This window comes from Terrapene carolina, unplaced genomic scaffold (genome assembly GCF_002925995.2).
Source record: "Terrapene carolina triunguis isolate 2854851 unplaced genomic scaffold, T_m_triunguis-2.0 Scaffold789, whole genome shotgun sequence".
In the NCBI taxonomy this organism is placed as follows: Eukaryota; Metazoa; Chordata; order Testudines; family Emydidae; genus Terrapene; species Terrapene triunguis.
The window spans coordinates 7,051,155-7,067,186 of NW_020665140.1; the positions used below are offsets into that span (position 1 = coordinate 7,051,155).

Sequence of the window (16,032 nt, forward strand, 5' to 3'; positions counted from 1 at the left end):
AGGCTGAAACGACATCCTCCGCTACCCCCTGCTGTGCCCTGGCACATCCTATCGGACTCTGGTCTGAGGTTCCAGCAAGATCTTGGCAGAGTGACGTGTTACTAACCATTTCAGCTCTCTCCTCTAGTTTCTTAGTTTCAGTCAAGACTTTACCATTTATCACGGGGATCTATTCATTAAGCCTTAACAAAAGCACAATAATGAAGGGGGGGGGGGAGAAAAAACCTCAAGGACTTTCTAAGGAAGTACATTACTTATTTAGGGCCTTTTAAATAACATCTTATTGACCCAATTCACTGCTACTGTTCTCTTGAAGCCATCATAATCTGTTTTACAAATACGTGTTCAGGGACTTTTTTTTTAAACAAATCATTATTTGCTTGGCATAAATAGCAACCTTAGAGCTGTTACACTCATGTAAATACAGTTTATTGTGCCAATATTGTCTGTAAATTCTCCTTCATTAATCTAAGGGGAGGTGGGAGGGAATTCTAGATCCAGTTTTTAAGAAGCCATTTTAAAAAGGGATAACATCAACTTGAAATCTAGTCAATGAAGGGCTTGAATTCACTGCTAAACATGCTGGTTTTTTTTTAATCTCAGGAACACAAGTTGAAAAGATGAAAAAACAGAATAGGAGCTATACTTGTCCATGAGTATCTCTGCCACTTTCCCATCTTAAACACTTTTGATCTACTGTGTAGCTGAGTGAAAGACTGAACAACCTGGAAACTGACCAACTTGGGTAGACTTGAAAAAGACTAAATCCAAGTTCTGTCAAAAGCCCAAAGTCAAAGAACTGAAATAAAATAAAAGGAGCAAAAACACACCAAGGGAAAAATATTTCTCTCTAATCCCCTTTTATTTATAGTAACCTTAAGTGCCACTTGTAAAAATAGCAGATAAAAAAAATCATTGTCAAAAATGTAAGTTAGTCTATTTTTTTTTACAGTAGCTTTTTTTTTTTTTTTTGGGTAAATACAGGATTTTAAAATTTTTTAGCCCAGTGAAAAGTATTATTGCCTAGTTAAAATCCCCAGAAGATAGGAATGGACAATGGAAATGGTGAAAGATACTAAGATCCTGATCCTACAAGATACACCACACAGGCAGACCCCTGCATCTACGGCTCCACTTAGGTACAGAATCACTTCCAGAATTAGGACCTAAGATGCCTGCACTGAGGCACTAGCAGTCATGTATGCTGCATACACAGGACTGAACACAGGCTAAACATTCACCTGAATTATAAAGTTAATACAGTTCATGGTTTAACGCATTATAATTATAGGGTAGAGTTTCAGTACTTGGCCTCCTAGCCAATTAAAATATCCGTTGTGATAAATTCTCTAGCAAGTAACTCAAAATAGTGAGCACAACATAAAAAAAAATCCAAATAAGAGGCTGTCAAAATGGACACTGAGAAGGTTTTTTTCCAGTTATCAAATTAACTTCCAATTATCAAGTGCTTGAATAATTATTTAAAAATCACAGGAAGAAGATTCTGGCTGTGAAATGCACAGCAAGGAAAGTGTAGCAGACCATGGCTCAGTGAAAAAAGAAAAGCAATACACTTCCTACATATAAATTAAGTCCATCAACGTAAGGACTATGAAAAAGGGATATAATTAGAGAAATGTAACAACTACTGTGGGTTATTTTATTCAGTTTATTTAATTAGCTTGAGCATAAGTCACTCTTTTCACTTCATTAAGATGAATCAAACTGATTAACATGCTTCGGAAATATTAGCTGTGGTCTAAGAGCCAACTTCCAGTTAATTTCTGCTCATTAAGTCACAATCTTGTCTTTCTATTTTTTACTCATTGAGGTCTTGATTCCACAAAGTCATAGGCAACTGCGTGACTTTAAGCAGGTGAGTCATTCCATTGTGTTAAACTGAATGGATTATTTATATGCTTAAATTAGGCACATGAATAGGTCTTTACAGAACTGAGGCCTGACTGAAGATCTGAGAGCCATCTTCAGAAACAAGAGAAAAGCTGGAAATTGTTGAAGAGGTCATGGTTACATTCCTCCCCCCCTCCCCACACACACACTTTTCCAAGCTTGCCTACAAGTTAAGTCTCTGATCCAGCAAAGATGTGATGGGATTATTTACAGCGGCTAAACTTCAAGAGATGTCTAAGTCTTTGCAGGATCAGGGTCCTTAAGTCTGACATTATTGCACACAGACTCTTACAACCTTACTATTATTCATAATCATACCATGATACCATGAAGGATTCACTTTTTGTGGTCGGTTGAGTTTACATAAACCCAATAACCTTTCTTTAGTTCAGGGTGCAACTAGTTTCCTAATAGGCTATAAATGAACTAAACACCAACATGTTTTTCCTCTTCGAAAGGCCTAAGAGCTGAAAATGTGTTTTGCACATAATATACGTATGTGTGCATGCATGTACACACACAGGCGCGCGCGCACACACACACGACTAGATTTTGGAACAGGTAATGTTTCAGAAATGACTTGCCATAGGTAACATTTCACCCCAACACTTGTTCTTAATTAACATGTTTTTTAGTGTTATAGGAAGAAGTAATGTTAATAATATTCGTCCTTTCCTTCATCTCTCTTGCTTGCTGCATGTGTCTTGACTAGGGCTGTCAATTAATCGCAGTTAACTCACGCACTTATAACAATAGAATACCAATTGAAAGTTATTAAATATTTTTGAATGTTTTTCTACATTTTCAATATCGATTTCAATTACAACATAGAATGTAAAGTGCACAGTGCTCACTTTTTATTATTTGTTTTACAAATAAACGCATTGTAAAAATGATAAACAGAAGAAATAGTATTTTTATATTCACCTCGTACAAGTACTGAAGTGCAATCTCTTTATCATGAAAGTGTAACTTACAAATGCAGATTTTGGGGGGGGGAGGGGTTACATAACTGCACTAAAAAAAAAAAAAAAACACTGTGTACAACTTTAGAGCCTGCAAGTCCACTCAGTCCTACTTCTTATTCTGCCGATCGCTAAGACAAACAAGTTTCTTCCTGGTGTAACTGCATCTACAGGAGGGCTTTTCCCAGCATAACTACGTTGGCTACAGGTTTGATTTTTTCCACACTCCTGACATAGCTATGTCAGGAAAACTTAGGTTATTCTTCTACAAGTGACTCTTTCAGACTGATTGCAAGCAGAGTACTATATTCAAAATTATTTCTAAACAGAAATCTAGTGTTATTCTGACATCAAAATCCTTTTACCGCAGAGTATTTTAACCACTAAAACATGAGATGGTAGGGATTGATATACTTGTAAATGCAGTGACCTGAGCATCTCAGCTAGGGAGGAGGAAAGGGCTACTTTGTAATTAATATTATGCATGTATAATATGCACACACATCCCAGCTGCTAAGACAACTGCAACATGGAAGAGAGATTCATACTGTGATAAATTAACACATCATCTGCTGCTTACTGCTCTCACTCCATACAATATTCCAAGCAAAATAATAACAACAATAATTACTATAATTAAAAACTCTACCATATGGCTTTTTTAAAATGAGGACTTCTGGTTACAAACTCAAGAGTTCTTCCTGGTTGGGTGTGTTTTTTAATAAAAAGCAAAATGACGCCAGAATGCAGAAACAGATTTTTTTTTTATAGTTCTGAGAATTGACTCTTTTGTTTTCACTCAAGTTAAATATTAACATATTGGTTGGAGAAAGGAAAAATTAAAGCAGGAACATGATTTCCACATCACTTGATATTTAACGCTGCAGAAACAACAAAAACAAACCTAATCTTGTGAATTGTTATGTGTTTTAGTAAATGATTCTGTTTATTTAGTGCAACTAAAAAGGACCACGCTCAAAACTACATTTAAACATCATCTACACCTAACCCAGCCCAGAGCACAAACATACTTGCATGAATCATATGGTACATCTGATAAAAGCCTACCTATCTGAACTCTGTTAGTGATATCAGTTTGACCATGATTAGTTCAATGAATTCACATTAGAAGGCACTGCAAAGATGCACAGTACTGTAGCCAGCATTAAAATGCTGCCTCTTGACTGGCAAAGTGCCTCCCCAGCCTCACATCCCTGCTGCAGTATTCCTCACTTCCCCCCTCCCCCTCTTGCCAGCCAAGAGCTGTTAAATAGTCAAGTGCATCTGGACTGCAGTACAAGGCAGTGAAATAAACATTTTTCAGTATCTGCATGGCATAACAAGGTACCCGCTTCTTAAACACTCTCTGTATTGAGAAATGCCCTGAAGGAAGAATAAAAAAGAAAGCTGTGTGCAAAAAACAGCAAAACTGGAAGGGTGGACGGAGGGGCCAAATCCTGCAGAGACTTACGCATATGCTTAACCTTGAGCAGCCAAGTAGCCCCACTGAGTTCCATGACACTATTCACATGCTCAAAGTTAAGCATGGGTGTAAATCTGGATGCATCACCTTCAGTGGATCTACTTCCTCCTGTCAAAGCCCTTCCCAAATTAGCTGCATCCTACCTATCCACCTTAGTACCTCATCTCAGAGTTGACATCCACCATCATTGAGCCGACCCTCATGTTTAAATGATCATGGAACGAAAACTGATTATATCTGCCCAAATTTAAAAGTACAGCATAAAAGGGGCCTTCTGCAGTACATAAACATAACCTACAAAAATCTGTATATATATTTTTAAATGTTAATGCCTAAACAGAATGCATTTTTCTGTAGAGAGATTTCCTATACAACATTTTGTTTAACTAATATATGAAAGGGTATAAAGTGAGGAGCAACATCAGCATCCATAATAGTCTTTTCTCCGGTGCAACCTCCAAGTGGAAAGTGCAAATTCCAGAGTGTGTGTGAGGAGAATTGTGGAACGAAGGCAAGATAGATAGATGGTATGAGTGTGTGTGGAGAGAAGAAAGCGAGCAGGGAATGAAATGCACACATTTGTGTCAAACAAGCAAGTTATGGAAGCATGTTTCAGACCTGGCCTTTAGAAGGCTGTAAAAATGCACAGGAACAAAACAAAAGCAGAAACCTTTTCTCAGCAGCATTCTCACCAGAATAGAAATAAACACCACATACAAATAAAATGTGGCCACCTTGTAAAGAAGTTTTTCAACTGAAATTATTAGAAATAATCATGTTTAATCTCCTTTAAGAATGGGGTTGATTTGACTTGGTTTTAGGAGATAGAGAGCAGAGAGATTCCCAGGTCATTGTGTCCGTTCATTCCCTGCATGGCTGACTCAGTAGAAACAACATCCTGAGATACAACAGAAAAGACAGACCGATGGGATACTCAGATTTCATGCCTACTGATTCCCCTTTTTTATGACAGCGCCATAATATTGAGCACTTACAAAGACTGAGAAATTGTTTTTACCAGTTTTCAAACATAGCTTCTGTTTTACAAATAATCTTGTTTGCAGTGACGCTTCACAACATCCTTTAGGAATTATGCAGTTCACCCCCAACCCCCTCACGCACACACAACACTTAGGGAGAAAAACTCTTTCACACTTCATAACTTCATAGTTTGGGAATCTGGCTGTGCAAGACAAAAAGAATGAATACAGAGTTCTTAGCAATTTATAGTTTCAGTGAGCTGTACAAACAGGGCTTGCAATATTTACAAGACACCTACTGGCCTGAGAAATGAGACCTAGCTTTCAAAAGGCTTTGAGTGCCTCAACTTCCAGATGCCCAACTTGAGCATCTTTTAAACAAAAAATAAAATTAAAATAAAAAAAAAACCCACACAGACCCAAGATGCCTCTAGCTGGATGTCCAAAAACTGAGGCACCTAAAATTTTAAGCCACTTTCGAATATTTGGACCTAGATCTACTAGCCAGAAGCCCATATAACAGATGAGGAGCCCAGACATTTAGGTTAAGAGGCAGCATCCTAGTGACAGCCCCAGGTACAACTGCTGGTGCGGAGAAGGAGCGTGGTGGGATTCTCACCAGGGTATTATCCCTAGAACATGCTTGGGGTCTTGCTGTATCGCTCACATCAGTCTCTGGCTAGTAGGTGTCTGATGAATATCACAGCTTTACTAAGCCAAGAGTGAACGTGACCTGGTTCTAATTAATTTTGTTCCTGGTCACAGTCTTCTGAATAACAGCCATGAAACTGACCAGAGTCTTGTCAGTTTTACTCTGCTGACACTTAGGAAAAGTATGAAGAACCAAGTCATTGAAGCATCTAGGCTAGAAACTTGACAAATAAAGTTGGTTATACAGAAATCAATCGCTTAGTTTACTCTCGTTCTTCAGGGAAAGTTACCGGTGGGCAATTCCCTCCCACCCCACCCTCCGGCCACTTTTTAGTACTGTACATACACATTTATTGATTACAGTGATCATCGTTAAAAAGTTCAGCATCCCCAAGAGTTACAACACACTACACTTACCTCTCAAGAACTAGAATAAGAAATAATTGTGGCACCTCTTGGCACATGCTGACTTTTCACTGATGAGCATTGTAATAATGCTCACAACACCCAGTGAGGTTTCTGATGAAGAAACCGTCAGAAGTTCAATGAGCTGCCCAAGGCCACATAACAAGCCAGCAGCACAGCTGGGATTAGAATTTAGGAGTTCTCTGGTTTCCAATCGCATTTCTTTGTTCAACATCCTCCCAAATATGAAGTCGCTTGCACATATGGCCATGTGATATATTTCATTTCTTAACAGACTTGTGCACATGGGCAAAAATAGCTCAAATGAAAGACAGGTCACTTACTGAAGCACAAACTAAAAAAACCAAAAAACACTCATGAGCCTTTCACTGCACCGTCACCACTCACATCTCCCATGAAATCTTCTCACAGAGGTAAAAGAAAAGAAAATCCAGGGTAATAGATACATTCTAAAATAATACTGACTATGGTTCACTGTCACCCTCTCCACACCAAAGAAAAAGCAGTCCATGACCTTGGATTTCATAAACTCCCTCTCCTATTTAGAAAATAATCTGTCTTCTGTCCTTAAACACTATCTAACACGGGAAAGCCTTCAGCGATTGTCTCCCTCAAAACTAGCCTGTTTGAGAGCTCTCTCTTATCCCAGTGCAGCACACCAGAACTTAAACACAGGAAAGGGGATGAGGAGGGTTATCAAAGGATCTTTTCCATACAGGACACCACAGAATGTCTGCACTGAGGACAGAAATCACCCAAACAGAAATAATATCACCACCACAATGCCATCAAATAAAATGACATGCCTAACTCCTGCTGCCAAAATATAGACACATCCCTTCCACTCCACAAACCAAGTTCTAGCCATGATCCCCTTACACCCACCCAAGATGTCCATAATCACACTTTACCACTTTTCTCCATGGTGTGTTGAGGTTGCCTCCTTATAAGCTGTGTTGAAATGGCTTGATATAGCTTTATGGCAGGGAGCCTTAGAGCTCAGCACATGAGAAGAAAATTTGCACAACTCTGACATGGCAGACTTGGGAAGAACACAATTCACTCATCTCATAGTACCCAGCCACATACCCTAGAGTTCACCATTTGAGTACTAACACAGTCCTGTTCCTTCAGCACCCCACATTAGCTCTGGAAACCCAATGCCTCTCTTATAGGGCACCAGATATCCGTCACCAACTCCAATCCTGTCCTTGTTCGGCCAGTCTGCTGGGACCAGGAGTTAGGCACAGATTTATTTCCCATATAATCCCTTATTTATTTCCCATATAATCACCCACGAAAATTACAGTGTGACCACTGGGACTTCAAGCATGTCCTTGAACTTGGAATTAAGCCATGCTTTAAGGCCAGCTAGAGGCCCTAAGATTTATGTTAGATCCTCTCTCAGCATGTTGGCATATTAAAGCAATGGACTGATAATGCAGACCTGTAAATCATATTGGTCAGTGATCGCACAGAGGAAAAAAAGTGGAAAGGAAGGCATCTGTATATTAGCAAAGTAATGTAATTTCTGAAGGACAGAACCCCGCATTGTACAGAGACAGACAGACATGTTTAGCTACCAAAATAGTTCAGCTGCTCATAAGGAACTCCCACCTCCATTCCCACCTCCCAAAGCCTCCCACCATGAAATTGACAATTTCATCAGTTCCTGGTCTCAAATTAGGGAAAGAGTACAGCAGTCAGAAATGCTGCCAGTGCCAAACTTCAGTTTAGATATGCCACCATTGGGGGGAGGGGGCTGTGCTGGGACTATCCCACTGTAAAAGTTTCTCACTTAGGTATTTTTAATATGCCCACCACTGCAGTATAAATGCTAGAAGGCAGGTAAAAGATACACTGAGTTGTGAGGTTTCCTAAGAGAACCATTTCAGCCTGTCAAAAAGAAGCAACACCCAAAACACCGAGTTTGAAAATCTGCTGTAAATAACTCATTTTTTTCCTAACCACAAAATATAAAATGGGTGCTCTGAGAGCAGCTACCTTTAAGTACAAAAAGATGTTCCTATGCAAGGCTGGGAGGTCTGCCGGGGTTCCTTTCAATGGCACTCAAGTGACAGCAACTAGAGTTAATTATTCTTTTTCACACTCTCCCCTTCACAATCCCACAGCACATTCCCAGCCTTTGCCTACTCAGCAGATTCACATACAAAAACCTGCTACCATTTTAGTCTGATAATTTTTCAGATCAAGGAAAGAAACCAAGTGCAACTATAATATAGATACAGCTCAGTCACCTTTTACATGCTCTCACCCTATATAAGCTACCATAAATGCCTTTTTTTGCATTTGGTAAGACGCAGTTTAAGAAAAAGAAGCGAGTGCACAAAGGAGATAATGAAGGAAGTGATAAACTTGCTGCTTTGATAAGGAGAGGTTTGATAAGGAGTTATTAACTCTGTGCATTTCATTAAACTTTCCAATCACAAGTTTATCCTGAAAAGAGATACTGCATTTAACCTTAAAAAGCCACACCATGCAGAATTGTCATCCAGATACATTTTACCATAATCTGATTTTTAAACTGACTAGCAATCTATAACAGAGGACGATGCAGCTCAATAAGACAACTGGGGGACATTAAAAAACCCCTACAGTGGTAAAAGTTAATTTAATTCCTTACCTTGATTGGGCAGCCATAGTGAAGTTTATAATGGCAAATGTCTTCTGTCCATGAGACCCTTCCCCCAACTGCCCTCCCTACCCCCCAGCCAAAAATGTATTTGCCATTTGCTGATACGTTTCCTGGTTTCTGTAAATTTACCCACTCCAAAATGTCACTGAACTCCCTACTCCCAAAGAGACAGGTTCCTGAGTTAAGTCTCTCTAGTTCAGTATTGGATTACACTAATTTTGATAGACATCCGGGCATTCAGGGCCTCCTTTGGCTTGATGCATTCCAAATCTACAGGGAGTTTAACCAGCTCCTGAATTTTCAGCTCCCCAGATTCAGCAATTCCAGTTTAAAAGTTTAACACTTCATAAAAAGCTCACCGCATTACTGTAACACATCAGTGTAAATTGTTGTTCTTATTCAGAAAAGAAGCCTTTTTTCCAGCTCTAGTCACAGATGCCTAAACACCCCAGACCTACCCCTTTTCAATAAAGTTTTCATGGTACAATCCACCTCCTTAAATGGACATGTTATTCTGTCAAGGCAAGAAAACTGGAGGATTGGATAAGAAGAGAACAAGCCCGGGTCACTAGCCTATCACGGATGAAATACACGTTTGTTTTCTCAGCCAGAGACTCCACCTGCATGCTCATAAATGGGCAATGTACAAACACAACAGCTAGAACACAGGGTTCCCTGCTGCTTGGCACTCTAGACATAATTAGTGTGTTTCATGGGATGAGGAGAAAGAGGGCAGAGCAAAGGAATATTGACTAGAGAGCAGGAGGAGGGGAAGGTACTGTCTAGCATGAATTCCTCACTGCCATTTAAGTTTTTTGAAAGCCAACAACAAGAGAAAGGCTTTCATTCTGAGCGTGATATGGATCACACGGTCAACTTTTTAAAGCAAAAACATAACCAGTCCAGAAAGAGAGATTGTTAATGTAAGATATTTAAAAACGGGATACATAATATAAGTTGCAGGTGGGATCCCAGAATTAGAGAAAAATCTTTTTTTTTCTTTCGTATTAAGACAAAATATAGATTTTCTTTATTCTTTATTTTATTTATTTATGTTGCATGGAGCACAATGCTGTATTGAGACCTTGATTTGTGTACTTGTTCAGTAAAAAAGTAGCACCCGCCCTTTGCTTTGGGTGCTTCTTGACATGTTTTAAAACAATTATAAAAATAGTCTACTCCAGTAATTCCCTTCAATCAATAATTAACACACATAATTTAAGACCCTTACAATCTCCTACAGCGGAAGGTGCATACACAAACACCCGACTCTAACATAAATACCAAGCAAATAGTTTTATTATGTATTTCCAACATTAAACAACAACAACAACAACAACAAGAGTGCTTTGAAAGACTGAGCTGCTACTGAGAAAGTTTTATTTATACAGTATCTTAGAAAAACAAGAAATTCACCATTTGCAACAAAAACAATATATAAAAATATTTAGAACAGGACATAATTTGAAATGGATGACAGAAAACATATCAGAAATGCAAGCAATAGCTATTGTTAAAGGACACTTAGGCCTGGTCTACACTAGGACTTTAATTCGGATTTAGCTGCCTTAATCCGAATTAACCCTTCACCCGTCCACACTACAGAGCCAGTTAATTTGAATTAAAGGGCCCTTTAAATCGATTTCTGTACTCCACCTCGACGAACGGAGTAGAGCCTAAATCGATTTTGTTAATTCGAATTAGGGTTAGTGTGGACACACACCACCGAATTACTGTATTTAAGTTAATGGGGTAGTGTGGCCGCACACCACCGAATTAATGTGGTTTAAAACCGAATTAAGGTGCTTAGTGTGGCCGCGCACAATCGAATTTATACAACCTGTTTCCCAAATTCGAATTATCTAAATTCGGATTAATCCTGTAGTGTAGACATACCCTTAGTAGTTTCCATTCTACCCCATTCTCAGTTGCATAGAAAACTTTCAGGCAGAAATAATTTTCCATTCCTGCTCAAAGGTGAGAAAGAATTTTTGGAAACTCTGAGCAAAAAAATAATGCACAGTTCTTTTTGATTATGAAGGGTTTATATGTGGGGAGGAGGTAGATGATATAGTTTTTACATTATACATAAATAAGGGCCTAAATGTTAAAAAGACAGCAGTAATTTCTGGGTGCCCAACTTGAAACACTTTAACAAGGTCTTTGACGAACATTAAACATTGACAGCCATAGTGATTTTGGCTGTATGTCACTGTCACTAGTCAGTTGGGCCAAGTATTGCAACCTTTACACAAAACAAATAACTAGAGCACTGCACCTGCATCTTCCCCCTTATGATCCACTAAGGGCACCTACTCAGGCTCCCAGCTCCTAAACCAGGACTTCTCTTGGGCTGAGACCCACACCTCTCCCCCTGCTGACCGGGGGTTTTCCAGGCTGCACAGTTCCTTGCCTACACTGTAATATCCCCAGCAAGTCAGGATGCCTAACAGTAGGGTTACCATATTTGGACACTGAAAAAGGAGGACACTCCATGGGGCCCCTGGCCCCGCCCCAACTCCGCCCCTTCCCCGCCCCCATTCCAACCCCTTCCCCACCCAAAGTCCCTGTCCCAACTCCGCCCCCTCTCTGCCCTATTGGCCCCCTTCCCCAAATCCCAGCCCCGCCTCCTCCCCTGAGCTCGCCACATTCCCCCTCCCTCCCAGCCACCCGAAACAGCTGCTTCCTCCCCGGGCTCCCACCGCTCTCCAGTCCCTGCACTCCCGGCCGGGCACTTCCCCCACGCAGCAGAAGCAGCCGGAGCTGGGGGGCAGGAAGTTGCTTCGGGCCCCGGGCCTGCCCCCGAGCTGGGCATCCCAGCCCCAGTGTGCTCCCATCTGCGAGGCTGCACCCCAGCCGCAGGCTCCCTCTCTGGCTGGGCTGGAGCAGAGAAGTGCTGCGTGCGTGGCCCGGGCCTTGCCCCCGGGCTCAGAGGAGCCTCCACCCCGCTCCCAGCCGGACCCGGTGAGGCTGCAGCAGCTCAGGACGGGCAGCTGCGGGAGGCGCTGCAACGCGGGCCCTTCCCGGGTGGGGGAGCTCGGGCTTCCGGGAGCTGCCACCGCATGCCGAGAAACTTTCCCCTGCGCCAGGACCTGGCAGCAGCTCCGCGGGGGTGGAGGCAGCCCCGGCTGCACGGACCGCTGGCGGGGGGGCTCCTTGCATCGCCGGGACAGAGGGGGGAGACTGAGGCTCTGCCAGAGCCGCGGGGAATGCTCGGAGGAGGGACAAGTGGCCGCGGGTCCCCCGCAGCTGCCTGCAGAGATGCCACCGCGGGCGCGGGGTTGCAGCAGCACGGGGGGAGGGGGTTTGCAATCCACAGGCTGCAGCGAGCTGACACTCCAAGAGGAGAGGGGGCGGTGGGTAGGGTTATCATACCTCCGTATTTTCCGGACATTTATATATATTTAAAAAATCCTCCCGGACAGTGATTAACAACTAAAAAGCAGGACATGTCCGGGAAAATACAGACATATGGTAACACTACCTAACAGCCCAATGTCTGAACTTTGCTTTCTCACTGAAGGCTGTGATCCTGAATGCAGGGGGGGGGGGGGGGGGGGGGGGGCAGCGGGGGGGGGGGGCAGAGGGAGGGGGGGGGGGGGGCAGATGCACAGCGGTTGGGTGGATATTGGAGCAGCTCCCCGTACAGTAACTTCTACCCTCACAAATGAGGAATGATGGAGCAGGAAGTAGGCTGGGGTGCAGAACCGGGGAGGGTTCTGGGTGTGGGTCTAACCTGGCCCTGGCTGCTCCGTGCAGGGGAAGTGTGCTCCTCCCCCATCCCCAGTCAGCTGGGACTAGCAGCTGAGCCTGGAACAGGGTAGGAGCCACTGGTCAGAGCATGGGGCTGGGGAGAGCTGGGTGCAGGGGGTCTCCAGATGCAGGGAGTGAGGGCTCGGCAGGAGGGTCTGGGTATAGATGCACAGGGTTGGATCTGACCCAGCACTGGCGGGGGGAGTCCCCAGGCATTTCCCTTCCCCCCGCAGCAATTTATCTCTCTGCCAGCTGCTTTGGATGCCCAAAACAACACTTCCACATTGCTGGGGAAGGGCGTGTGGCTGTTCTTGCGGCTTCCCGGTTAGAATGTCATTTTTCTGCAAGGAAGCAAAGAAATCTGCGGCAGACATGAATGCTGCACGCACACAGTGGTGCTGAATTCCCCCAAGAGTATTACTGGCACAATGAAACACATACTGAAGGTGCAAAGAGGTTAGGTAGGACTGCTGAACATGTTCTAAAGTGTATAGGCAATAATACTGCTTATCTCTTTACTCTTCAGTAGATCTCAAAGCACTATACAAAGGAAGTCAGGATCATTTTACAAACGGAGTAAGTGAGGTACCGAGAGATGAAGTGACTTGCCCAAGATTATCCAACAGGCCAGTTCAAAGTCAGGAACAAACCCAGGTCACCTCAGTCCCAGCGCAAGGCTCTATCCGTGAGGCCACCAGTGAAATACTCCACTGAGCCTTGGCAGCTCATCAGCTGGGAAAGAAATAAAACTTCTTCCCCAGTTTCAGAGCCTTAAAGGCCAATAGCTAATGTGAAGGTTAGGCACATGTTTCACCATGTTTTGTACATATTTTTTAATTTTATTTTCTCAAAGCACTGTAGACACATTAACTACTTAACCCCACACAATTCCCCAGTGAGGTAAGTAGTATTAGGCTGTAAGGTCTCTTGTGTAGCTGCTCTGTGCTAACCGGAGAGAAATCTTCTGTCAGCATAACCAAACCACCCCCAATAAGCGGTGGAAGCTATTTCGGCAGGAGAGGAGTAGGGAAACTAAGGCTATGTCCACACTAGCGTGTTTGTCGGTGAAACTTATGTCAGCCAGGGGTGCGTTTTTTCACACCCCGACCGACAAAAGTTTTACTGACACAAGTGCTAGTGTAGACATAGCCTTAGTTTCCCTGTTTCTAAAATGGGGATGTGGCAGAAAGGCAATGTACGCTGCCCAAGGCCACACAGTAAGTCAGTTAGCAGAGCCAGCACAAGGACTCAGGACCCCCTCACTCTCACCCCTGTGCACAGTCCTCCACATTGCCTTCTTCAACTTTGAGACTTTCCAAATGCACCCAACCTTGGGCGTCAGTACAATTATTTCCATTAGGGCAACAACAACAACAAAAACCCACATCCACATTCAAGTTTACCCATCACTCCTCCCCCAACAATTCATCCCTCTCCCTGAGAAAAGTTGTGGAGGACAAAAATATTCGGAATTTGAAAACAGAAGTTGCTTAACCAGTGAAAGGAACTTTTGTTTTTAAATATAACCAAAAAATGCTGATAATTAAACACACCATTATCATTATTTAGAATGCAGTAGTGCCCAAAGTATGGTAGGGGTTTTCCAAAGACGTGCTCTGTCCTCAGGAGTTATCGTTACAAATAATACCTGAGATCGCCGACAGGAAAAGAAATTGGGGGTGGAAATTTATCATTTTCAGTTTACTTGCACATTTGAAAAGTTGTGTACGAAATGTTCAGTTTCATCTCTTTGCATGCATCTTTTTTGCAAAGAGAAAAGATTTTTTTTTTTAAAGGAAAATGTGATAGGCTGGAGCAGGTGTAGGTTTCAAGTTGGTGGTTTACGTTTAATGATTTAGGATCTTTTGTTTTTATTTTTATAGCATTTCAGTTCATGTTTAGGACTGTCACAATATCAATAAATAATAACGAACTGTTAGTATCAGTCAAAATTTACCAATCAGCTGGATTTTTAGCATGCAAATCTTTTGTTAAAAAATATTAAAAATTGTCTTGGGCTTTCTCCCCCATGCTAAAAAACCCAAATAATTTTCCAGTATCCTAGTCGTAAGATCTACTCCTCAAATAATTATGAAATAGGAATTCTAATTGCAAGCAAAGGATTTCTGCTAATACCCATAGAAACCCTTGTTTTCTGGCTAATTAAAGGCTATAGGGAATACTTTATTGCACTCTTTTGTAGTGGCTTCCATCCAAGGATTACAAAAAGCTTTACTCCTGAATTAAGTCCCACTACCTGCTTGGAAGTTAGTGAAGTATCCCCATTTTACAGATGGGTAAACTGCGACACAAAGTTGTTAAGCAAGTAGCCTAATGTCTGTTACACAGCCATTTTGTGGCAGTGTTGGGATTAGAACATGCCAGTTTACAACTCCAACTACTTCAACCACAAAACCATCCTTCTCCTCAAGGAAACAAACAGTGGTGCAACACGACTTCTAAGACAAGCAGGAACAACCCAGCCACCTTTAATTAAAAGCCAGCTTTCCTAATTAAACAGAGGACCAAAGACAATTTATTTTCCAGTACACGTGTGGGGGTGTATATCAAACCTGATAACACATTTTTTTTTTTTTTTTTTTTGGAAGATTGAGAGAATACCACTAAATTATGTGACCAGCTTCCTTTTCTTCGGATCTATTTCAAATCTGCTCAAGAAAGGCCCAAGACTGGAAAAACAATGATTCAGGTCAGATTGAAGGAATACGGGCAGAGCCATATAGGGCATTTTTCACAGTACCTGACTACTCTGCCCCTAGTTGAAACCAGCTCTATTATTTCCCCTTGTTTAACAAGCACTCACATTCACTCAAATATATATTTTTAAAAATTCTAGGCAAACCTGTAGGCTGACAAGAAGCACCCTTCTCCATTGATATGTGGCATCAAAGAATTAAGATAAAATTTTCTTCCAATCATAAGTACATGCCTTTTCTGGATATTGATATGCATACACTAACATTCTTTGATATCATGGCATTTAAAGGTCTGTACAATGAAACATGCTATGTTGAGTTGTATTTATAGATCTGATGGACAGCAATGCTGCATACTATATAAAATGCTTAAATATATGAAAAGGAATTTATATTTTTATTACTTGAATCAGGTATTGTATTTCATAGAATCATAGGATTAGAAAGGACTGCAAGGGTCATCTAGTCTAACCCCCTCCGGCAATCGATG

At 41.8% G+C, this 16,032-nt stretch overlaps 1 protein-coding gene across 6 annotated transcripts in view; it reads right to left on the bottom strand.

Moving 5' to 3' along the window:
- AFF1 (AF4/FMR2 family member 1) overlaps positions 1 to 16,032 on the bottom strand; it is a 162,511-nt gene that overhangs the window by 119,823 nt on the left and 26,656 nt on the right. The window contains exon 1 of one of the 6 annotated variants that reach the window (XM_024203922.2): positions 9,061 to 9,243. The exons of the other annotated variants lie outside the window; for them this stretch is intronic. Within the exon in view, the coding sequence (XP_024059690.1) occupies positions 9,061 to 9,077 (17 nt within the window). The 5' untranslated portion in view covers positions 9,078 to 9,243. Of the gene's footprint in view, positions 1 to 9,060; positions 9,244 to 16,032 lie in introns of those variants that run through there. 6 annotated transcript variants of the gene reach the window in all.